We start from the raw sequence: 25,643 nt of genomic DNA, 5'->3' as shown, positions 1-25,643 counted from the left end.
GAATGAACTTTATCCTGAAGCCATGTCATTAATTTTGTCTTCTTCCTAGGGGTGGAGGCTCTATCTATTCTCTGGGGTCATTATGAGCTGAGTTGGGTCTCCCAAGATATCTGCTCTGCAACTAGAGATATAAACCTGGGACATGAGCTCATCAATTTTGTAAGAAGCAGAAGAACATCTTGGATGGTTAGTTCTACAAATTTTTATTTGGAGCCATGGAGTTGGAGGAGAGTCTGGGAGGGGATTTCTCAGGTCACCACTTGCTCACACATTGCCCTGAAGACTAAATCTTTGCATATTGCTTGGGTTTAACCCTTTTCTGTTGAGATTTATAGGTCAGAGTGAAAGATGAACTGTGGGGAAAGGAATAGAGGTGGTAGGTGCTGAAGCAGGTGAGGGAAGACCTGACAGATAAGGGACTGAAAGTGACCGAGAAATGTGAAGTTCAGGCTTCAGATTATAGTGTCAGGCTGGACACAGAGATACTTCCTTGCTGTCAAGTGACAAATGTTATCAGCATCAGAGACCAAAATATGATAATCCTAGTTTTCTTGGGAAAAATTTTTATCATTGATCATCTGTTCTCCAGCCTCTGAACTGAGACAAAGTGGGCAGACAGATCTATTGTGCCTCTGCCACACATGTGTCTGCATCACTGCAGCGTTCCTGCCTGTGCTGATCATGGAATCTACCTACCCGAGCTATACACTGGCTCCCTTGGCTGGCTGTGCTTAGGTGCTCAGTCATCTCCCACTCTGTGACCCCATGGACTGTAGCCTGCCAGGCTTCTCTGTCCATAGGGATTCTCCAGGCAAGAATACTGGAGTGGGTTGCCATGCCCTCATCCAGGAGATCTTCCTGAACCGGGGTTCAAACCCAGGTCTCCTGCATTGCAGGCAAATTCTTTATCATGTGAGCCACCAGGGGCTGGCATGTTTGTGTAATTCACTATGTCCTGGGATTTCTCTCCCCACTGCCACAATTTTCTGACTCTAAAAATATAACAAAAACAAAATCTCCTTCCTATTCTGAAAACCTCTCCAAAAAGGTATAAGAAAAAGAAAACAGATTTATTTTTGAGTAAACATTAAATCAGAATGTGATGTGCATTATAGGTGATCTGCTAAGTGAATGCAAAGACAGAAGGAATATCATTCTTTTCTATATCCAGGCAAGGATAATCTATTACATTCTGCTCTCAGGATAAACAATAACCAGTTCTCAAATAAGAGACTCGACAGCCCCATTTGGCACACAGAGTTCATTCTAGATTCACCTGGTAATTGGAGTGACTGTGTTGGTTAAATGGCTTTATTCAAAGGAAAATAAACTCTCATTCTACGACAAGAGAGAATTCTGCAACTTGGAGCAAGGTGCTTGCTAAAGTTATAGACTCCTGCACTCCTACCGAGCTGGGGAAGTAGGGACTCTATCTTCCTGGATGATTGCATTGAAAAGATATGGATCTCAAGTTTTTTTTAATTAATTAATTTATTTTGATTGGAGGCTCAAGTTTTTGAGAAAGACACTGCTGGGTCTGAAAGCTGGCTAGAAGGTTATTTCACTTTTAAAATGTTTGTGTAAAAAAAAAATAAAATGTTTGTGTACATTTCAGAGTCAAATAACAAATTTCTCTAAAGTAAATGCTCTAAGAAATTGGACGAAGGGAGAATTAAAGCCTTATATTTTTAACAGCATTTATTCTTACATCTGTTATACACTTTTCCTCCTTCTACTCTGTATTGAAAACTCCAATACTCTCATAATCTTAAATCTATATCCACTTTTCCTAAACCTATAGCTATTTACCCTAAAACCCCTTCTCTTTCTCCCTTTGCATTATTTAGGCCCCTTTCTCTGGGGGTGTACTAACTGGTTTTCAAGAGAAATAAGGATCAAATCTTGTTTGGTAGCCACTGAGGACAAATGAGAGGAAAAGGAATGCACTGCAGAGGGAAAGGACAGGGATAAGACAGAGGGCTGGGCCCTGTCCTCTAGAAGAAACAGGAGACAGTTTACGTGTATGATGGAGATGCCAGGTAAGTTGTTTTGTTTGATGTTTACTCATTTATTTTTCCCTCAGGGTCAAGGCCATGGACATCTGGAACCACACCTCGCTATCAGACTTTATCCTTTTGGGTCTGTTCAGCTACTCACCATATAACTTCTTCCTATTTTCCCTTGTCCTTCTGGCCTCTGCTACAGCCCTGGCAGGCAACATCCTCTTGCTCCTGCTCACCCAGGCTGACAGGCGCCTGCACACTCCTATGTACTTTTTTCTCAGCCAGCTCTCCATCATGGACCTGACCATAATGGGCACAGTGGTGCCCAAGATGGCAGCCAACTTCCTCTCGGGGAGTAAGTTCATCTCTCGGGGTGGGTGTGCCACTCAGGTCTTCTTAGTGGTCATGGTAGGAGGAGCTGAGTGCTTCCTCCTGGCAGTCATGGCCTATGACAGGTATGTGGCTGTTTGTCACCCGCTGCGGTACCCTGTGCTCATGAACTGGAAGGCCTGCTGTCTGATGTCCTTGGCATCCTGGATGGGTGGAGTGGCTGACAGTGTGATTGATGTAGGGATGGTCTTCAGCTTCCCCTACTGTGGCTCTCTCCAGGTAGACCACTTCTTCTGTGAGGTGCCCGCTGTGCTGCGTCTCTCTTGTGCAGACACATCCTTCTTTGAGGACCTCATCTATGCTTGCTGCGTGATCATGCTGCTGCTGCCCCTGGGGGTCATTGTGGCTTCCTATGCCCGGATCCTCATGGCTGTGATTAACATGCCCTCCACTGAGGGGAAACAGAAGGCTCTGACCACTTGCTCCTCCCACCTGGCTGTGGTGGGTCTTTACTACGGGGGAGCCATATTTAGCTACATGCAGAGAGCCTCTGCTAGGACACCAGTGGGAGACCGAGCCACCTCCATCTTCTATACCATCCTCACGCCAATGCTCAACCCACTCATTTACAGCCTGAGGAACAAGGAGGTAATGAGGGCTTTGAAGAAGATGTGGGAGATGCAGGGGAGATAGAGAGTGTAGACGGTGCCCACCCTTCTGGGGCTTCCTCTCTTGTTCTTCTCCTTCCTCTATACGCTCAGATTCTTTCGTGGCTCGTTTTCCTCCTCTGAACAAATTGAACTCTCTGCCTGGCTCAGGTGAAGCTATGAGCTGAGCAGTCTGAAAGGACTGAATGGAAGATGTCAAGGAAACAGATAGTAGTAATTAGTTTCACAATGAATCTTTCCTCCATGATCACCTCTATTTTCATCTTATGAAAACCCATAGATATTTATTACTTACCATTTCCCCAGAATTGCTAGGGACAGTCTTTCTTCTGAACTCATGTTAAAAGTGAGGAAGGAGAACGAATTCAGAGCTCATTGCTCACTGAAATGTGATGCAAAGGTCAGAGGTAGAGTCTGACTTGTAGGAACTGTGTGACCTTGGACAAGGTTACTCCATTCTCTGGGCTTCATATTATCATATGCACCAATAAAGTAAGTCCGACTTGTTTCTTTTGTTATTAAACAATGGAGAGAGACTCGTGCCTTCTTGAAATTGTACATTAACTATAAGAATCAGTGTGTAAAGACTAGAACTTCTTCATAGTCTTCCTCTAAGAATAACACCGTGAAAGGTAAAAAGATTACAAGAGTGTCGTTCCATTTGAGGGATGGGGGCAGGTTGATTCTTTATCATCAACACCAAGGTTATGATCTCAGAGAGGTGGCAATTAGCAATTCTGAAGCAGGACCTTAGTTCCCTGCCCAGGAATTGAACCTAAGTAGTCTAGATGAAAACTAGAAATCCTAGATACTCATCCACCGGGGTAGAGAGGCTAGAAGCAAAGTTGCTCTGGATCTTGACCTATTTGAAAGCAAGAATATTTCATGGAGGGAAAAACTGTAAAAACAAGTACAAAGTGTATTATTATTAGCACAACATATGTGGGGGAGCACAGAGAGAAGTAGTTTACATATTTAAGACAGAGGCAAGGCAGAAATACATACCTGGAGAGAAAGGGTATGGGCATCTTCCCTAATGAGGAGGAGCACAGTAAAGAGGTGACTAATCATTTATCTAGGAGCAATTCTTCTGGGTCTTTGTTCTCCTCTGGCCAAATATCTCACTTCTTTTTTCCACATCTGAACTTCCTTAGGACCCTCCCTGATATTCATGTGCATCTTTTTGCTAAGCTGGATTCCAATGCAAAGGAGTATGACAACACATATTATGGGATGATGCCTCCTTCCTTCGGAGTCTTTTTGCACATGTGTAGTTGAGGAGACTTCCTTGACCTCAGGAATGAGAGATGTGGTCCTCTTATCTCTTTACTCCAGCACAGTTCAGGTCCTGCCATTAACTTTGTGCTTGGAGTGTCTAAGAAAAATAAAATTCCAGTTTGACAAACTCCCGCAGCTCAATCCCTGGGCCCATCTGTCTCCTAACTCAGTTGGGAGAAAAATGAGGTGTGAGGATAAAACCCTGGCAGAAACTGGCTTCTATCAGGTTTTTAGTTCAAGAGCTCTGGAGGGATTTGGGAAATAATCTCTTGAGTCATCTACAAATATCTCCCTGAACACACTGGACCTAAAATCTCTTTTCAATCATACTGCTTCCAAGAGACTTGCACTCATATCCTTAGAGCCTGTGGAGTTTCGGCAACCAAGCGGGTGGAATGCACACACAGTGGTGAAGGAAAGAGCATAGCTCAGCCCTGGAAGAGTTTAGGGTCTGGCTACTGATACAAAATGTTCTAGGCAGAAGGGATGACTGAGCAAAGGCTGAGGACAGTGTTCTAGAGCAAAGCAAGCCAGGGACAGGCTAAGGGAAAGCTGGCTAGAAAACAGGGCCCACATCTCGTAAGGTTTGATAGGCTATGTGAAGAGATAGAATTTTGAGTAAGGAGGAGTTATGATCTGCCCCCTCCATTAGAAAAAAGAGAATCAACCTGGCTCTCTGTATGATTCACTCAAAAATCCTATAGTAATTCAAGTGAGAAATGATGACACTGGCATCACAATGGGAAAAAATGCAGACTGTAGCAGAAGTGAGCAGGTTCTGGGTACTTTTTTTTCATCTTTTTTAAAAAATTGAAGTATGGTTAATTTACAATGTGGTATTAGTTTCATATATACAGCAATGTGACTCAGAAAAGTATATCTATCTATCTATCTATATCTACATTTATATACATTCTTTTTCAGACACTTTTCCATTATAGGTTGTTACAGCATATAACATATGCTGAGTTGAGTATAGTTGAGTATAGTTAGTCTTGGTACATTTTGAAGGTCAAGCCAAAAGAACTTTCTAGCTTACAGTAGAACTGTCGGAATGGCCTGCTGTGATTTCTGTCTTTGTGGAAGAGAACTGATGATCAGAACAAAAGGAGTGGTATGAACTTTGGTGCTTTCCTTTCCCCATTTTATTTCCTTCTTTTTTCAAGTAGAATTCAGAACTCCATTATCTCTTTATCTTTGATTTTTTGCAATTTGAATATGATATACTTAAAATAAAATTTAGAGGTTTTTTTTGTTTTGGAAAATGTTTTTCGTATTTCATTTTTTTAGCAATATAAATGGCATTAGCACATTATATTAGTTTCAGGTGTACAACATAGGGATCTGATATTTGTGTTTATTGCAAAATAATCACCACAATAATCATAGTTAACATAGGAAATCATGTAATTACAAAAAATTTTCCCCCTGATAAGAACTTTAAGATCTACTCTCTTAACAACTTTCAAATATGCAATATGGTATAATATAATTGACTATAGTCAATGTTAACCATGCTGTACCTTACATCCCAAGACATATTTATTTAATAGTTGAAAGGCTGTACATTTTGACCCTCTTCATCCATTTTTCCAGCACTTCAACTTTCACCTCTGGCAACCACCAATCCATACACTGTATCTATCAATTTGATTTTGTACTTTTTTAGATTGCATATATAAATGAGATAATAAAGTATTTGTCATTCACCATCTGACTCATTTCATTTATCATAATGTCCTCAAGGTCCATCCATGTTCTCATACATGACAAGATTTTCTCTTTTTTATAGCAGAATAACATTTAAGTGTGTGTGTGTACATTTCACATTTTCTTTATCCATTTATCCAATAATGAGCTACTAGGTTGTTTTCACATCTTGGCCGTCACAAGTAATGTTGCAATGAGCAGGGGGGTTAGATATCTTTTTGAGTTAGTGTTTTCATTTTCTTTGGATAAATACCTAAATGTAGAATTATTGGATCATAAAGTCACTCTACTTTAAATTTTTTGAGGAATCTCCATACCGTTTTTCATAGTGGCTATATCAATCTACACTTCCATTAACAGTGCACAAGTGTTCCCTTTTCTCTAGATCCTTGCCAACGCTTCTTTTTTCTTTTTTAACAGCCATATCAACAGATGTGAGTTGATTTTGATTTGCATTTCCCTGACGATTAGTGATATTAAGAATGTGCTGGTTGCCATCTCTGTATCTTCTTTGGAATAATATCTCTTCATATCTTTCCGCCTATACTTTAATTGGTCTGTTAAGGTGTTATTACTATTGAGTTGTGTGAATTCCTTATATAATTTGGATATTAATCCCTTATCCAGTATGTGATTTTCAGATATTCTTCCCTTTCATCAGGTTGTCCTTTCATTTTGTTGATAAATTCTTTTATTTTTTTAATACTTTAAATTTACAAGTATTGAATTTATTTTTTTATTTTTTTCATTTATTTTTATTACTTGGAGGTTAATTACTTTACAATATTGTAGTGGTTTTTGCCATACATTGACATGAATCAGCCATGGATTTAAGTGTTCCCCATCCCGATCCCTCCTCCCGCCTCCCTCCCCATCCCATCCCTCTGGGTCTTCCCAATGCACCAGCCCTGAGCACTTGTCTCATGCATCCAACCTGGGCTGGTGATCAGTTTCAACCTTGATAGTATACTTGTTTCAATGCTGTTCTCTCAGAACATCCCACCCTCGCCTTCTCCCACAGAGTCCCAAAGTCTATTCTGTACATCTGTGTCTCTTTTTCTGTTTTGCATATAGGGTTATTGTTACCATCTTTTAAAATTCCCTATATATGCATTAGTATACTGTATTGGTCTTTACCTTTCTGGCTTACTTCAATCTGTATAAAGGACTCCAGTTTCATCCATCTCATTAGAACTGATTCAAATGAATTCTTTTTAATGGCTCAGTAATATTCCATAGTGTATATGTACCATAGTTTCTTTATCCATTCATCTGCTGATGAGCATCTAGGTTGCTTCCATGTCCTGGCTATTATAAACAGTGCTGCGATGAACATTGGGGTGCACATATCTCTTTCAGATCTGGTTTCCTCGGTGTGTATGCCCAGGAGTGGGATTGCTGGGTCATATGGCAGTTCTATTTCCAGTTTTTTAAGGAATCTCCACACTGTTCTCCATAGTGGCTGTACTAGTTTGCATTCCCACCAATAGTGTAAGAGGCTTCCCTTTTCTCCACACCCTCTCCAGCATTTATTGCTTGTAGACTTTTGGATAGCAGCCATCCTGACTGGCGTGTAATGGTACCTCATTATGGTTTTGATTTGCATTTCTCTGATAATGAGTGATGTTGAGCATCTTTTCATGTGTTTGTTAGCCATCTGTATGTCTTCTTTGGAAAAAGGTCTGTTTAGTTCTTTGGCCCTTTTGATTGGGTCATTTATTTTTCTGGATTGAGCTGCAGGAGCTGCTCGTATATTTTTGAGATTACTCCTTTGTCTGTTGCTTCATTTGCTATTATTTTCTCCCATTCTAAAGGCTGTCTTTTCACCTTGCTTATAGTTTCCTTTGTTGTGCAAAAGCTTTTAAGTTTCATTAGGTCCCACTTGTTTATTTTTGCTTTTATTTCCAATATTCTTGGAGGTGGGTCATAGAGGATCCGGCTGTGATTTATGTCGGAGAGGGTTTTGCCTATGTTCTCCTCTAGGAGTTTTATAGTTTCTGGTCTTACATTTAGATCTTTAATCCATTTTGAGTTTATTTTTGTGTATGGTGTTAGAAAGTGTTCTAGTTTCATTCTTTTACAAGTGGTTGACCAGTTTTCCCAGCACCACTTGTTAAAGAGGTTGTCATTTTTCCATTGTATATCCTTGCCTCCTTTGTCGAAGATAAGGTGTCCATAGGTACATGGGTTTATCTCTGGGCTTTCTATTCTGTTCCATTGATCTATATTTCTGTCTTTGTGCCAGTACCATACTGTCTTGATGACTGTGGCTTTGTAGTAGAGCCTGTTCCTTCAAGATCCTAAACAGCTCATTCAAAGTCATCCCCGTCTGTTTTCCAACACTGTTTATTTCAAATTGTAGGGGGACACCTTTAGGAACTTTCTTTACATCAGATTGATCTCGTTTTGTCAAGAATGAGGGCACAGCAGTATAAGTTGATCATGGTTTCTTAGTTACTGGGCACTGCCCTGCTCCTGGATTATCAATGGATACAGTCAAAATTCCTCCATTTGTGGTAGAAGTTCTCTGTTGACGAGTTCTCTTTGCTATTACATCGTCTAGCAGTTGTTCTGAATTCAACTGGGCCTGAACCTTCAGGCCTCTTCTGAAAAGAAAAGCTCCCTTATGAGTGTCTTTCTGATGACTTAATTCATTTCCACTCCTGGTAAAACTGGCTGGAATGTAATTTTTCTATTTATCTGGGTAGGTCTCCTGAAAGCTGCAACTGGTTATCCCTGCACATCATTTAATCTCAGATTAATTTTTAATTTTAATTAAAAATTAACATTTAATTTTTAATGTTGGAAAATATCGTTCTATATTCATGTCACTTAGAGGTGGTCAATTCATAGGACTAATTCATTTTCGAATTCCAGTTGCTTTCCTAGATGCAAGGCCAGTGATAACTCCATAATGACATCTTTTCCCAGGCATCACTCTTCTACGGCTCAGACTATTCTTACCAAAACCAGAATTCTGTTGAATAACCCATCTTACTCTCATTCTGAATTGCTTAGCACCACTTTGCTGAAGTCTTCTATTTAATCTCAGGAAATTCTGCCTCTTTCCTTCCCTTAGATTCAATTTGATGGTATCATCCTATGACATATCAATTCCGTTCAGGTTTTCATTGCTGCAGGCTTTTGGTGGCGCTGTGGCTCCTATTAACTGGGTACTAAACCGCTTCATGGGAGAAAGCAACGGAACCCCACTTCACTATTCTTGCCTGGAAAATCCCAGGCAAGAGGGCAGAGGAGCCTGGTGGGCTGCAGTCCATGGGGTCGCTAAGAGTCAGACATGACTGAGCGACTTCCCTTTCACTTTTCACTTTCATGCATTGGAGAAGGAAATGGCAACCCACTCCAGTGTTCTTGCCTGGAGAATCCCAGGGACGGGGGAGCCTGGTGGGCTGCCGTCTATGGGGTCGCACAGAGTCGGACATGACTGAAGCAACATAGCTGCTGCAGCAGCATTCATGGCTGGAGACTTAGAGCTGGAACAGTCAGAGAAGGCCGGAGGCTGAGGCCTGCCACCACCCACTCACTCAAGCAGACTATCCGCACTGTGGGAGCACGCACGCATACTGACGGAGTCCTCACCCCAAGACTGTCTGCTGGCGGCAGGGGAGGTGGCGCTGCTCAAAGATTTTAAATTATGGATTCAATCTTACTACCAAGGAGTCTGTTCAGATTTTCTATTTCTTCATGTTTTCATCTTGGTTATGTCGTATGTTCCTTAGGATTTATTCATTTCTTCTAGGTTGTCAAATTAGTTGGTATTTAATTGTCTATAGCAGTCTTGTAAGATCCTTTATATTTCTGTAGTGTCATTTTGGAGAAGGCAATGGCAACCCACTTCAGTACTCTTACCTGGGAAATCTCATGGACGGAGGAGCCTGGTAGGCTGCAGTCCATGGGGTCGCAAAGAGTCGGACACGACTGAGCAACTGAACTGATCTGAACAGATATTGGCAATTTGACCTCTGGTTCCTCTGCCTTTTTTAAGTCCAGCTTCAGTTCAATTCAGTTCAGTTCAGTCACTCAGTCGTGTCTGACTCTTTGCAACCCTATGAACGGCAGCACGCCAGGCCTCCCTGTCCATCACCAACTCCTGGAGTCCACCCAAACCCACGTCCATCGAATGGGTGATGCCATCCAACCATCTCATCCTCTGTCGTCCCATTCTCCTCCTGCCCTCAATCTTTCCCAGCATCAGGGTCTTTTTCAATGAGTCAGTTCTTCGCATCAGGTGACCAAAGTATTGGAGTTTCAGCTTCAACATCAGTACTTCCAATGAATAATCAGGACTGATCTCCTTTAGGATGGACTGGTTGGATCTCCTTCCAGTCCAAGGGACTCTCAAGAGTCTTCTCCAACACCACAGTTCAAAAGCATCAATACTTCTGCACTCAGCTTTCTTTATAGTCCAACTCTCACATCCATACATGACTACTGGAAAAACCATAGCCTTGACTAGATGGACCTTTGTTAGCAAAGTAATGTCTCTGCTTTTTAATATGCTGTCTAGGTTGGTCATAACTTTCCTTCCAAGGAGCAAGCATCTTTTAATTTCAAGGCTGCAATCAGCATCCACAGTGATTTTGGAGCCCAGAAAAATAAAGTCAGCCACTGTTTCCACTATTTCCCCACCTGTTTGCCATGAAGTGATGGGACTGGATGCTATGATGTTAGTTTTCTGAATGTTGAGTTTTAAGCCAAACTTTTCACTCTCCTCTTTCACTTTCATCAAGAGGCTCTTTAGTCTTCTTCACTTTCTGCCATAAAGGTGGTATCATCTGCATATCTGAGGTTATTGATATTTCTCCCAGCAATCTTGATTCCAGATTGTGCTTACTCCAGCCCAGCATTTCTCATGATGTACTCTGCATAGAAGTTAAATAAGCAGGGTGACAATATACAACCTTGATGTACTCCTTTTCCTATATGGAACCAGGCTGTTGTTCCCTGTCCAGTTCTAACTGTTGCTTCCTGATCTGCATACAGGTTTCTCAAGAGGCAGGTCAGATGGTCTGGTATTCCCATCTCTTTCAGAATTTTCCACAGTTTATTGTGATCCACACAGTCAAAGGCTTTGGCATAGTCAATAAAGCAGAACTAGATGTTTTTCTGGAACTCTCTTGCTCTTTTGATGATCCAGTGGATGTTGGCAATTTAATCTCTGGTTCCTCTGCCTTTTCTAAAACCAGCTTGAACATCTGGAAGTTGATGGTTCATGTATTGCTGAAACCAGGCTTGGAGAATTTTGAGCATTACTTTACTGGCGTGTGAGACGAGAGCAATTGTGCAGTAGCTAGAACACTCTTTGGCATTGCCTTTCTTTGGGATTGGAATGAAAACTGACCTTTTCCAGTCCTATGGCCACTGGTGAGTTTTCTAGATTTGCTGGCATACTGAGTGCAGCACTTTCATATCATCATCTTTCACGATCTGAAATAGCTCAACTGGAATTTCATCACCCCCACTAGCTTTGTTCGTAGTGATGCTTTCTAAGGCCCACTTGACTTCCATGATGTCTGGCTTTAAGTGAGTGATCACACCATCGTGATTATCTAGGTCGTGAAGACCTTTTTTGTACAGTTCTGTGTATTCTTGCCACCTCTTCTTAATATTTTCTGCTTCTGTTAGATCCCTGCCATTTCCATCCATCATTGAGCCCATATTTGCATAAAATGTTCACTTGGTATCTCTAATTTTATTGAAGAGATCTCTAGTCTTTCCCATTCTGTTGTTTTCCTCTCTTTTTTTGCATTGATTGCTGAGGAAGGCTTTCTTATCTCTCCTTGCTATTCTTTGGAACTCTCTATTTAAATGGGAATATATTTCCTTTCCTCCTTTGCTTTTTGCTTCCCTTCTTTTCACAGCTATTTGTAAGGCCTTCTCAAACAGCCATTTTGCTTTTTTGCATTTCTTTTTCTTGGGGATGGTCTTGATTCCTGTCTCCTGTACAATGTCACGAACCTCCATCCTTAGTTCATCAGGCACTCTGTCTATCAGATCTAGTCCCTTAAATCTATTTCTCACTTTCACTGTATAGTCATAAGGGATTTGATTTAGGTCATACCTGAATGGTCTAGTGGTTTTCTCCACTTTCTTCAGTTTCATCCTGAATTTGGCAATGAGTTCATGATCCTGAGCCACAGTCAGTTCCCGGTCTTGTTTTCGCTGACTGTATAGAGCTTCTCCATCTTTGGCTGCAAAGAATATAATCAATGTGATTTCAGTGTCGACCATCTGGAGATGTCCATGTGTAGAGTCTTCTCTTGTGTTGTTGGAAGAGGGTGTTTGCTGTGACCAGTGCAAAATAAAAAATCCAACTTGAACATCTGGAAATTCTCGGTTCACATACAATTGAAGCCTGGCTTGGAGAATTTTGAGCATTACTTTGCTAGCGTGTGAGATGAGTGCAATTGTGTGGTAGTTTGAACATTCTTTGCCATTGCCTTTATTAAGGATTGGAATGAAAACTGACCTTTTCTGGTCCTGTGGCTACTGCTGAGCTTTCCAAATTTGCTGGCATATTGAGTGCAGCACTTTCACAGTATCATCTTTTAGGATTTGAAATAGCTCCACTGGAATTCCATCACCTCCACTAGCTTTGTTCGCAGTGATGCTTCCTAAGGCCCACTTAACTTTGCATTCCAGTCTGGGTTAAGTTTTTTCAATTTAATTCATTTTTTTATAAAACTGGTTCATAGTGTCATTGGTCTTTTCTATATCTATATTGTTTATTTCTGCTTTGATTGTCATCTTTTCTTCTCTAATGTATTTTGGCTCCTTTGTTCTTTTTCCTTCCTTGAGTTGTAAAGTGCAATTGTTTATTTGAGATTTTTTTTCTGGTTTCTTTTAATGTTGGTGTTTATTGCTATGAACTTTCCTCTTAGAATTCATTTTGTTGCATCTCATGAATTTCAGTGTATTGAATGTCCCCTTTTAATTTTTGTCTCAAGGTATTTTTAATGCTTCTTTTGATTTGTTCTTTGATCCATTGGTTGTTCAGTAGCATTTTGTTCAAGACCACAAATCTGTGAGGTTTTTGTTTTGTTATGTTTTTCAGTTTTCTTATTGTAATAAATTTCGAGTTTCATACCATTGTGGTTGGAAAGGTACCTAATATGATTTCATCTTGTTAACTTTGAGACTTTTTTATGGCTTAATGTATGATCTATCCTGAGCAATATTCTAGGGGCATTTGAGAAGAACATGCATATTGTTACTTTTTGCATAAATTCTTCTGAATTCATTTAGTCCACCTGATCTAAGGTTTTATTTAAAGCTATATTTCCGTGTTGATTTTCTGTCTGAATGAGCTATCCATTTCTGTAAGTGGGATATGAAAGTCCCTTACTATTGTTGTATGGCTTTCTATTTCTCCCTTTAGATCTATAATATTTGGTTTATGTGTTTGGATGCTCCTACTTTCTAGGTATAAATATTTTCAAATGTTATGTTCTCTTGTTAGAAACCCCCTTTCCATTATGTAATGGCCTTCTTTGTCTCTTAATATAGTCCTCATTTTAAAGGGTATTTGTCCAATGTAAGTAGCTCCATAGCTTCTTTATTTGTTTTGGTTTGCATAGACTATCCTTTTCCATCACTTGAATTTCAGTCTGTGTGCCCTTACTTCAGAAGTTAGTCTCTTATAAGCAGCATATTGATGAGTCTTTTCTTATAGTATTTCATCCTTCTTTACCTTAAGTGTTTTTTATTGTAGTTCTTTGCATACCTTTTTTTTTTTAGCAACTCCTCTATGTATTGAACTATACACATAGCTTTTCAAAATCTACCAATATTAACATTTTATCCATAGGAGTAAATTAGAAAATTTACTTCCCTTTATGTCCCTTTATCCAATACATTTTTAATTTTCTAAAGTATTTCCTATATTTATTGAGAACCACATTAGACAAAGTAATATTTTTATTCATCTTTCAAACATAATTTAGAAAACTAAAATATTTCTCATATTTTTTTTCTTTATTTTCTCCAAGAATCCTTATTTTATCATTTGTATTCTGTTTAGAAAAATTCTTTAAGTCATTTTTTTAGAGTAGATTTCCTCCCAACAGATTCTCTTAGTTTTCTTAAATTATTTCATTTCCTTTTCTTTACTAAAATATATTTTCATAAGATATCAAATGACAATTCTTTTCTTTTAGGACTTAAATACTGTTGTGTCTCTTCCTTCTGTCCATTACTGTTTACTATAAGAAATCTGCTGTCAAAAGATTTGTTCCACTGTATGTAATATGTCCTTTCTCACTCACTACTTTAATTTTCATTTTGTTTAATTTTCAGAAGTCTGGCTATGATGTCATTTCTTGGATTGCTTTGGGTTTATCTTGTTAGAGGTTTTTGCAACTTCTTAAAGCTCTTGGTTATTCATTTATTTCTTTGCCACATGTTGTGAGTTTTCGGCCATTATTTCCTTTGCATACTTTTTCAGCTCTACTCTCTTTCATTTACTTCCTGGAACTTTGATCACTTGATTGCTAGATCTTTCGTTATAGTGCAGACATGTCCTGAGGCTCTGTTCCTCTTTTCTTAGTCAATCTTCTTTATATTGTTCACATTAGGTACTTCTTCTTATATTATCTTCAAATTCACTGATTCTTTTCTTTGTCTTCTCCTTTTTGTTCTTTAGTACAACCACTGGGTTTTAAATTTCAGATATTTTACTTTGAGTTCTAACATTTTTCATTTGTTTTTCATTTTATCTTCTATTTCTTTGTTGAGATCTTTTTTTCATTTGTCTTGAATGTATTTTCATTGCCTATGGAGGCATTTTTATAATAATTGCTTTAAGATCTTTCATGCATTTTGACATATTCATCATTTCAATTTTGGCATCTGTTGTCTTTTCATTTAGTTCGAGTTTTTCCTGGATTTTTGATATCATGAATGATATTTGATCATAACTTGGACATTTGTGGTATTATAAGGCTGTGGTTTTCAGGCTTTATTTTTGTAGGTCTCCTCTAAGAGTGTTCCACTTGATAAAAGGGGGGTTACTACCTCATTAGTGACAGGTGGGTATGGAAATACAGTTTCTCCACTTAGCCTGTACTAACACCTAGGTGTTGTGGGAGTAAATTATGTAGATCTTTTTGATCAACACCTGTAATTACAATTAATTGTATATAATTATGAGATGAATATTTTTGTTACTGCTAATTTCCTTTTCTCATGCCTTCATGATGTTAATATAATTTCACCAGGTTTCTCATGATTATTGTTTGTAAGGTATATCTTTCTCTATTCTTTCACTTTCTTATCTATTCTTTAGTTGTAAAGTGAGTTGCTTATAAAAAGTACCGTATCATAGGCTCTTTTTATTTTTTAAACCTCTGGCTAAATATCCATTTCCATTGAAATGTTTAGTTCATTTATATTTATTGTAGTCATTGCTCTGGTTGAATTTAAATCTAACATCTTTCTCCTTGTTTTCCACTTCTATCATCTGCTATTCATTTACAAAAATGATTTCTCCTATTGACATTCTTTTGGATTATTCAAAATTGGCATTCCATTTTTTCCCCTCACCTTTTAGGTATACCACTTTCTTTCATTTTTAGTTTTAAGTGGCTGTTGTAATATTTACAATATGCATCTTCCACAGTTTACTGTCTGATTTAATGATGTATCAATTCAGGTATAATATAACAAATTTACAATTTTCTCTATCAAGACACTGGCAAACCCATGATTGAGAGCACTCTGTTTTCTGGCTCCATCCCTTCTGCCAATTAGTAGGAAATTTAACATTGCTGCCATACTATTTCTGAGCTTTGGTTCATAGTCCAAATTTATGAATACGGAGACCATTCATATTCTTGCCTGGAGAATTCCATGCTGGTAGGTGACAATCCAGGAAGATCTTTCTTTCTTCTGTTAGTTATTTCTCTGTCTACTATTTGTCTTAGAGGGGAAGATAATATGATACTCCCAAATATTCCACTTTTCTGTAATGATTATTTTGAGTGAAGGGAACTTGAAACACAGTGAAGGTAGGAAGAAGCCTTCTCCGAACTCCTATTGTGGGTCTATAAACATATCCTCCAAAACAAGTGTAGTTGTCATTAATCCCTTCCCCAGGACTTTTAACACAAATGAAAAAGTTACTCTCATCATGGGAAAAGAGACTAGAAGTGACACCACATCCAGATGAACTTTGTCAGAAACTATCTATATCTCCTGTCTACCCTTCTAAGTCCCATTTATCTTTCCTAAAAATCATGTATTTTCCCTTAATTGGCCTATATCCCTTCTCCCCTTTTGCAATTAAGATAGTGTTTAAGCCTGAATGCTAAGTCATCTCAGAGTTATGCACTTTCCTGGGTTATCTCCTATGTTTATACATTAGTTATGCATACATGTATGCTTAGTTATGTCCAACTCTTTATGACCCCATGGACTGTAGCTCTCCAGGCTCCTCTGTCCATGGACTTCTCAGGCAAGAATATTGGAGTGGGTTGCCATGCCCTCCTGCAGATCTTCCCAACCCTGGGACTGAACCCACACCTCTCCTACATTAGCAGGCAAGTTCTTTACCACTGCACCACCTGAGAAGATCTGCATATATTCATGGTAATAAATTTTTTTTTCTTGTCTGTTTCTTTTTTTTCTTGGTCTTTTATTACAAAAGTCAGTGAAGAACTCAGAAAGGTAGAGTGCCTGCCATAGAGTCTGCCAAAATGCAAGTGATCAGGACTGATTTCCTTGCTGTACCAAACTCTGAATAAGTAGCTTTTACTTTTCTCATTTGGCTGGTCCTCATTTAAATCCACCATGTTCAATAATTATTTGTTTAATGAAAAACCAATAATTGAGTAGAAAAATTATAGGACATCAGTTGAATATAAGATTTGCAGAACTGACTAAGCTCTACTTCTCATCATTCATGATTAAATTCTCAGAATGGAGCTAGACATTTGCTTTGATATTCTTTGGTGATCACATTCTCTCCCAGCCCCTATGGGTGATGTGAGGGTAAAGAACCCCGAGGGAAGCATAGGTGGATGTGTCAAGGGATGTCTCATGTGTGCCTCCTTCCTTTGTTTAGGTGGGACTCTGGGGTATTTTTCAGATCCAGGGTTACGGGGAATAAGTTTTGTCCTATAGCCATTTCATTCATTTTGGCTTCTTCCTTGAAGTAGAGTTTCTGTCCATCCCCTTGGGTCATTATGTACTGAGTTCGGTCTCCCAAGATATCTGCTCTCCAACTGAAGGTATAAACCTGGGATATGAGCTCATCAATTTTGTAAGAGGCAGAAGAATATCTTGGATGGTTAATTGTAAAATTTTTAGTCAGAGCTGTGGAGTTGGAGGAGACTCTGTGTAAGAGTCTTTCTCAGATGACAACTTGCTCATGCATTGTTCTGAGGACTAGATCTTTGCATACTTCTTAGGTCTGACCCATCTCTGGTATACTCCACTGGGTGGAGTAGAAGGTGAACTCTGGGGATCTGAATGGGTTTGGTACGTACTGAAGGGGGTGAGGGAAGACCAAACAGATGAGGGACTAAAGGTGACTGGGAAGGGGAAGAAGTGGATCTGACTTCAGACTTCAGTCTATAGACTGTCAGGCTGGATACAAAGATACCTCCTTGTTGCCAAAGTCAGAGACTTGAAAGATGGTATTCTTAGTTTTCTTGAGCAAAATTGCTATCATTGCTTACTCTTCTCCAGTCTCTGGACTCAGTTCCAAACTAGGATGACAGACCTGTTGTGTCATTACCTCAAGTGTGCCCCCATCAGGCTGGCATCCATGGCTATGCTTCGTTCCTGCTTGTGCTGATCAGGACTCTACCTCCTTGAGCTATTCTCTCGCTCTCTTGGCTGGTATATCTCTGTAACTCACTATGTCGTAGGATTTCCCTGTCTCCTGCCATGATCTCCTGATTATAGACATTTGTCTCATCTCTGCTAAGATGAAAATGGCATTGTGCAGGCACACTGACCTATACCAGTGTGTAAACCTGTATTTCATTATAATTACCTGCAGATCTTTCAAAAAATCATATGATGAGACCCTATCCAGACCCAGTACCCACAATTCCTGCAGTGGAACCAAGATGTGCACATTTTTGAGAGCATTCTCTTTAATGTCTTAGAGACAGACATAAGCATGACCCCAGTCATGACCACTGGACTCTAGGAATCTCAGTCTTCCTATCTTTTCTATTCATAATTATCTTCCTAATGGAAACTGTTTAGATAGTCTTTGCCTCTCTTTGACATTCTTTCCAGTTTTTATTAGAGGGAATGCTTGAATTGCAATTGTGACATCAAACAGGACAGAAGCAGCACACTCCAAATATGCGTCCCTGGAGACCCACCACTTGTGGTGTGGGCACTGACTATTTCTCCCTTGGTAAATTCAGTAAGTGTCACTGACTCTTAGAACAGTTATTGGTTCTAACCGGTTTAGAGTCAACTGAGTTTAGGCACTAAGGAGACTGACGGACAACTGACAGACAGTCATGTCCAAGTCCCTGCCCTCACATACCCCACGGTTCAAGTAGTGGAGCAGGGTGAAGGGCTGCCATACTTCCAGAGGCATTTCTGAGGTTCTCACGTGTATTTGACATGACACTGTTGTGTTACAACTCTTGCAGTGCCTGCTGTGTTGGTAAAATATAATTAAAAGCCAAGTCAGTCTCTTCCCCACTCTTAAAACCCAGCCACAAGGGTAGAAGAGAAAGAAAACAGGTTTTTTAAAAAAATTATTTATTTTGTTTTTGGCTGTGCTGGATCTTTGTTGCTGCTCAGGCTTTGTTGTAGCTGCGGCAAGTGGGGGACAATCTCTCGTTGAGGTGCTCAGGCTTCTTACAGCAGTGGCTTCTTTGGTTGTGGAGCATGGTCTCTAGGGCATGTGGGATTCAGTAGTTGTGGTTCCCAGGCTCTAGAGCACAGGCTCAATAGTTGTGGCACAAGGACTTAGTTGCTCCGCAATATGTGGGATCTTCCCAGGCTAGGGATGGAAGATTCTTTACCACTGAGCCATCAGGGAAGCCCAGAAAGCAGTTTTATTTTTGAATAAACATTAAAGCAGAATTTGCTGTGTGTTACAGGTGATCAGCTGCTGCTGCTACTGCTAAGTCACTTCATTCGTGTCTGACTCTGTGCGACCCCATAGAGAGCAGCCCCCCAGGCTCCCCTGTCCCTGGGATTCTCCAGGCAAGAACACTGGAGTGGGTTGCCATTTCCTTCTCCAATGCGTGAAAGTGAAGTCACTCAGTCATGTACGACTCTTAGCAACCCCGTGGACTGCAACCTACCAGGCTCCTCCGTCCATGCGATTTTCCAGGCAAGAGTACTGGAGTGGTGTGCCATTGCCTTCTAGCTAAAAGGTTGCAGAGACAGAGGAATATGTAACCCTTTGTACAGCCAGGCAGTGACTACTTATTACTTGCATGCTCTCAAGATAAACAACAATAGTCCTCAAGGAAGAGGAACTGACAGCACCATTTGTCAAGTGGAGTTCATTCTAGATTCACCTGGTAATTGGTGTGACTCTCTGTGTTTGTTGTCTTCATCCAAAGGAAATGCCAACTTCTTACATGTTATGACAAGAGATAGTTCTGCAGCTTGGAGCAAGGTGCCTCCTGAAGTTAGGGTCCTGCCTGCCTGCAGAGCCTGGGAGGTAAGGACTCTATCTTTTTTGACAATTATGTTTCCAAGAAATGGGTTCTAGGTTCCTGGGAAAACATTCTTATTTTACTCTTAAAATGTTTACGTACGTTTCAGAGAGATGAAGAGCTTACAAGTATACATTTTCTAAGTAATTGCTAAGTAAAGTGAGGATAGGAATCTATCCCTTTATTTTCAATTTATAAATATAAATTATATTTACAGCTGTCACCCCTTTCCCACATCCTTCTCTCTTTCTCTCTATCCCCAATACTCACTTCACCAAATCAGAGAAGAAGAAATTTTCTTCCACCTGTCTAGTTTCTGGCTGGTCTAGGAACTAAATTGACATGAGACAGATTCACAGGAGAAAATCAAATAAAGGTTTAAGAACATGCATACCTGAGAGAGACTCAGGAAACCTGAGTAACTCACCAAAAGGGCTAAAACCCTCATTTTAAATACCATCTTCAGCTTTCAAGACAAAATAGGATGTTGAGGGTTGTAGTTTGGGACTTCAAATGGGAGGAAGACGATGGACATGGGGATGAAAACCCAAAATTTGGAAAATAAAAGTTTGCTGGGCCTCGCTGGGACAGAGCAGACCCTGCTCACAGTTTCCCCCACACATACACTCTAAATCCATGTTCTTTGCAGATCTCTCTGATGATACATCTATTCTGGGACAAGTCTTAAAGTCTTTCAGGCACTTAGGGGGAGGGTTGAAGCTTCTTCTTTAGTCTTTTAGGTCTTGATTGTTTTCAGCTTGAAATAATCCAAATGCCAAAGTGACATTTGGGGGTGACAAATTTTATTCCCCTATATCTTCTTAAATCTATATTCTCTTTCCCTAAATCTCTAGGTATTCACTTGCTAATTAAAAGTCCTTCTCTGTCTCCCTTGCATTCTCTGACCTTCTCCCTCTGGGGGCCTGCTCCCTAGTCTTTCAAGAGGCTCACATCCTGAGGACAGTGGAGAGGAAATGGATTTTCACTGTAGGAGGAAAGGATGGGGCTAGGACAGAGGGCTGAGCACTGTCCTTTAAAAGAAACCAGAGGAGGTTATTTTCCTTGTACAACAGAGATGCCAGGTCAGTCATTTTGTTCTTATGTTTGCTCATTTATTTTTTTCTTAGGCTCAAGGCCATGGATGTATGGAACCACACCTCCCTGTCAGATTTCATCCTTTTGGGTCTGTTCAGCTACTCGCCATCTGACTTCTTCCTTTTTTCCCTTGTCCTTCTGGCCTCTGCTGCTTCTCTGACTGGCAACATCCTCTTCCTCCTGCTCATACAAGCTGACAGGCGCCTGCACACTCCCATGTACTTTTTTCTTAGTCAGGTCTCCATCATGGACCTGACCATGATGGGCACAGTGGTGCCCAAGATGGCAGCCAACTTCCTCTCGGGAAATAAGTTCATCTCTCGGGGTGGCTGTGCCACTCAGGTCTTCTTAGTGGTCATGGTAGGAAGTGCTGAGTGCTTCCTCCTGGCACTCATGGCCTATGACAGGTATGTGGCTGTTTGTCACCCGCTGCGGTACCCTGTGCTCATGAACTGGAAGGCCTGCTGCCTGATGGCCTTTGCATCCTGGATGGTTGGAGTGACTGACAGTGTAATTTATGTGGGCATGGTCTTCAGCTTCCCCTACTGTGGCTCTCTCCAAGTGGACCACTTCTTCTGTGAGGTCCCCACCCTGTTGCGGCTCTCCTGTGCAGACACCTCGCTTTTTCAGGACCTCATCTATGCTTGCTGTGTAGTCATGATGCTGCTGCCCCTGGGGGTCATTGTGGCTTCCTATGCCCGGATCCTCATGGCTGTGATTAACATGCCCTCCACTGAGGGGAAACAGAAGGCTCTGACTACTTGCTCCTCGCACCTGACTGTGGTGGGTCTTTACTATGGGGGTGGCCTATTTAACTACATGCAGAAAGCTTCTGCTAGGACGGCAGCAGAAGACAGAGCCATCTCCACCTTCTACACCATCATTGCTCCAATGCTCAACCCACTCATTTACAGCCTGAGGAACAGGGAAGTAATAAGGGCCTTTAAGAAGGTCCTGGGGACATGGAGAGTGTAAACATGCCCACCCTTCTGAGGCTTCCTTTCTTGTTCTGCTCCTTCTTATGCAACTCAGATTCTCTTGTGGCACATCCTCCCCTGTACTCATCAGCCCCTGCAGGCTGGCTGGGGTGAGGCTATGAGCTGAGTAATCTGAAAGCATTTGCATGGAAGATGTCGAGGAAACATGGTAGTTATCAGTTTCACAATAAGTCTTTCCTCCACGAACACTCCTATTTCCATGCAGTGAAGGCTCATAAATACATTTTTACCTTTTCCCCAGAATTGCCAGAGACAGTCTTTCTTCTGATCTGCATGCTAAAAGTGAGCAAGGAGTGAGAACTGATTTAGAACTCACTGTCCACTGAAATGTGGTACATAGGTCAGAGGTAGAGTCTGACAGGTAGGAGCTGAGCAACCTGGACAATGTTATTTCTTTCTCTGGGTTTCACTTTATCATCTGTACCATCATAGCTACCAGTAAAAGTCCAGTGTTTTCTGGCACTAACTACTAGTTACTTATTATAATACCAACTCTATTTCAGTCTATCTTATGTTAGTAAGCAATGTAAAGAGTTTTGTGCCTTCTTGAAATTGTACATTAAATAAGCTAAGGTATCAAATCTCAAAAACAGCCAGAACATTTTTATAGTCTGTCAGTACAACACTGCAGACGAAACAGAAGACACAAAAGTTCCTTACAGTCAGGTTATTTGGGGATCTACTGGCCAAAGTATTATAGCTCTAGCAACAGTCCTTCTAATAATTATTCAGGGTTGATTTCCTTTAGGATCCACTGGTTGGATCTCCTTGCTGTCCAAAGGACTCTCAAGAGTCTTCTCCAGCACCACAATTCAATTGCACGAACTTTTTAGCACTCAACTTTCTCTATGATCCAACTCTCACATTCTTACATGACTACTGGAAAAACCATAGCTTTGACTATACAGACCTTTGTCGGCAAAGTAATGTCTCTGTGTTTTAGTACGCTGTCTAGTTTTGTCATAGCTTTTCTTCCAAGGAGCAAGTGTCTTTTAATTTCATGGCTGTAGTCACCATCTGCAATGACTTTGGAGCCCAAGAAAATAAAATTTGTCACTGCTTCCACTTTTCCCCCTCCTATTTGCCATTAAGTGATGAGACCGGATGCCATGATCTTTAGTTTTTTGAATGTTGAGTTTTAAGCCAGTTTTTTCACTCTTCTCTTTCACCCTCATCAAGAGACTCTTTAGTTCCTCTTCACTTTCAGCCATTAAAGTGGTATCATTTGCATATCTGAGGTTGTTGATATTTCTCCTGGCAATCTTGACTCCAGTTTGTGCTTTATCCAGCCCAGCATTTCACATGATGTACTCTGCAAAGAAGTTAAATAAGCAGGGTGATAATATACTGTGTTGTACTCCTTTCCCAATTTGGAACCAGTCATTTGTTCCATGTAATGTTCTAACTGATGCTTCTTAACCCACATACAGGTTTCTCAGGAGACAGGTAAGGTGGTCTGATATTCCCATCTCTTTAAGAATTTTCCAGTTTGTTGTGATCCACATAGTCAAAGGCCTTAGTGCAATCAATGGAGCAGAAGTTGATGTTTTCCTGGAACTCCCTTGCTTTCTTCGTGATCCAACGAATCTTGACAATTTGATCTCTGGCTGCTCTGCCTCTTTGAAACTCAGCTTATACATCTGGAAGTTCTCCATTCAGGCATTGCTGAAGACTAGGATTTTGAGCATAACCTTGCTAGCATGTGAAATGAGCTCAATTGTTCAGTAGTTTGAACATTCTTTGGCATTACCCTTCTCTAGGATTGAAATGAAAACAGATCTTTCCAGTTCTGTGGCCATTACTGTTTTTCCAAATTTGCTGACATATCAAATGAAGTATTTTAACAGCATCATGTTTCAGGATTTTAAAAACCTCAACTTGGATTCCATCACCTCCACTAGCTTTGTTCAAAGTAATTCTTCCTAAGGCCCACTTGACTTCACACTCTAGGATGTCTGACTCTAGGTGAGTGACCACACCATCATGGTTTTCCAGGTCATTAAGACCTTTTTTGTATAGTTCTTCTGGGTATTCTTGTCATCTCTTCTTAATGTCTACTGCTTCTATTAGGTCCCTACCATTTATGTCCTTTATCATGCCCATCCTTGCATGGAATACTCCCTTGATATCTCCACTTTTCTTGAAGAGATCTCTAGTCTTTCCCATCCTATTGTTTTCCTCTATTTCTTTGCATTTTTCATTTAAGAAGGCCTTCTTATCTCTCCTTGCTATTCTCTAAAACTCTGTATTCAGTTGGATATATCTTTCCCTTTATCTCTTGTCTTTCACTTCTCTTTTTTCCTCAACTATTTGTAAGACCTCCTCAGACAACCATTTTACCTTTTTTGCGTTTCTTTTTCTTGGAGATAGTTTTGGTCACCACCTACTGTATAACGTTATGAATCTCTGCCCATAGTTCTTCAGGCACTCTGTCTACCAGATATAATCTCTTGCATCTATTCATCACTTCTATTGTATAATCATAAGAGATCTGATTCAGGTCACACCTTCATGGCCTAGTGGTTTTCCCTACTTTCTTCAATTTAAGTCTGAATTTTGCAATAAAGAGCTCATGACCTAAGCCACAGTCAGCTCCAGGTTTTGTTTCTACTGACTGTATAGACCTTCCCCATCTCTGGCTGCAGAGAATATTATCAATCTGATTTCGATATTGACCATCTGTTGATGTCCATGTGTAGAGTTGTCCGTTGAGTTGTTGAAAAAGAGTGTTTGCTATAACCAGCATGTTCTTTAGACAGAACTCTTTTAGTCTTTGCCCTGCTTCATTCTGTACTCCAAGGACAAACTTACCTGTTATTCCATGGAATCTCTTGACTTCCTACTTTTGCCTTTCAATCTCCTATGATGAAAAGGACTTCTTTTTCTTCAATAGAACCAGTCAACTTCAGCTTCTTTGGCATCAGTGGTTGGGGAATAGTTCAATTACTGTAATGTTGAATGGTTTGCCTTGGAAACAAACCAAGATCATTCTGTTGTTTTTCAGACTGCACCAAAGCATTGCATTTTAGACTTCATTGTCTGTGAGGGCTACTCCATTTCTTCTAAGGGATTCTTGTCCACAGTAGTAGATTTAATGGTCATCTGAATTAAATTCTCCCATTTCTGTCCTTTTTAGTTCACTGATTCCTATAAGATGTCAATATTCAATCTTGCCGTCTGCTATTTGACCACATCCAATTTACCTTGATTCATGGACCTAATATTCCAGTTTCCTATGTAATATTGTTCTTTACAGCATAGGACTTTACTTTCACCACCAGACACATTCACAACAGAGCATCTTTTCTGCTTTGGCCCAGCTACTTCATTCTCTCTGGAGTTATTAGTAATTGCCCTCTGCTCTTCCCCAGTAGCACAGTCAACACCTTCTGACCTGGGGGGCTAATCTTCCAGCATCATTTATTTTTGCCTTTTCATACTGTCCATGGGGCTATCCAGCCAAGAATATTGGAGTAGTTTGCCATTCCCTCCTCCAGTGGACCATGATTTGCCAGAACTGTTCACTGTGATCCATCCATTTTGGGTGGCCTTACATGGCATGACTCATAGCTTCATTGAGTTATACAAATGCTTTTGCTATGACAAGGCTGTGACCCCTGTCTGGAGCTTGGTTCCCTGGGGGCTGCCTGCCATCCTAAAGCAGGTAAACACATCTCCATCCACCAGGGCCAGGCATAGGGCAGGCTGGGCAATTCTCCAGCAGGAGGTGCCCTCAGACTCAGTCGGGAAGGCAGAGATGGGGGTGGAGATCCATGTTGGGGTCTCTGCCTCCTCCTCCCTGGGGCCCTGAGCTTTGTCCATATGTGAGCGCCTTCGGCTTCACCGAAGGGTGATATTCTTTTGGACAGAGAGTCTTAGGTGTTTATTTATGGGTGATTAGGT

At 40.5% G+C, this 25,643-nt stretch overlaps 2 protein-coding genes and 1 pseudogene across 2 annotated transcripts; 2 read left to right on the top strand and 1 right to left on the bottom strand.

Moving 5' to 3' along the window:
* Positions 1-2,093: 2,093 nt before the first annotated feature.
* LOC110148185 (olfactory receptor 2M3-like) lies at positions 2,094-3,026 on the top strand. Its single transcript, XM_020910096.2, has one exon. It carries the CDS (start codon positions 2,094-2,096, stop codon positions 3,024-3,026), a length of 933 nt encoding a protein of 310 aa, XP_020765755.2.
* Positions 3,027-3,785: 759 nt separating this feature from the next.
* LOC110148186 (UAP56-interacting factor pseudogene) lies at positions 3,786-9,179 on the bottom strand (annotated as a pseudogene).
* Positions 9,180-20,784: 11,605 nt separating this feature from the next.
* LOC110146150 (olfactory receptor 2M3-like) lies at positions 20,785-21,717 on the top strand. The gene has a single exon (XM_020906835.2). It carries the CDS (start codon positions 20,785-20,787, stop codon positions 21,715-21,717), a length of 933 nt encoding a protein of 310 aa, XP_020762494.2.
* The last annotated feature ends 3,926 nt before the right edge of the window (positions 21,718-25,643 follow it).

The sequence above is a fragment of the Odocoileus virginianus genome, chromosome 3 (genome assembly GCF_023699985.2).
Source record: "Odocoileus virginianus isolate 20LAN1187 ecotype Illinois chromosome 3, Ovbor_1.2, whole genome shotgun sequence".
Lineage (NCBI taxonomy): Eukaryota > Metazoa > Chordata > Mammalia > Artiodactyla > Cervidae > Odocoileus > Odocoileus virginianus.
This window is presented reverse-complemented; position numbering and strand designations above follow the sequence as displayed.

Coding starts and splice junctions, on each gene's coding strand:
- LOC110148185 (XM_020910096.2), top strand. CDS start 2,094: ATGGACATCTGGAACCACACCTCGCTATCAGACTTTATCCTTTTGGGT.
- LOC110146150 (XM_020906835.2), top strand. CDS start 20,785: ATGGATGTATGGAACCACACCTCCCTGTCAGATTTCATCCTTTTGGGT.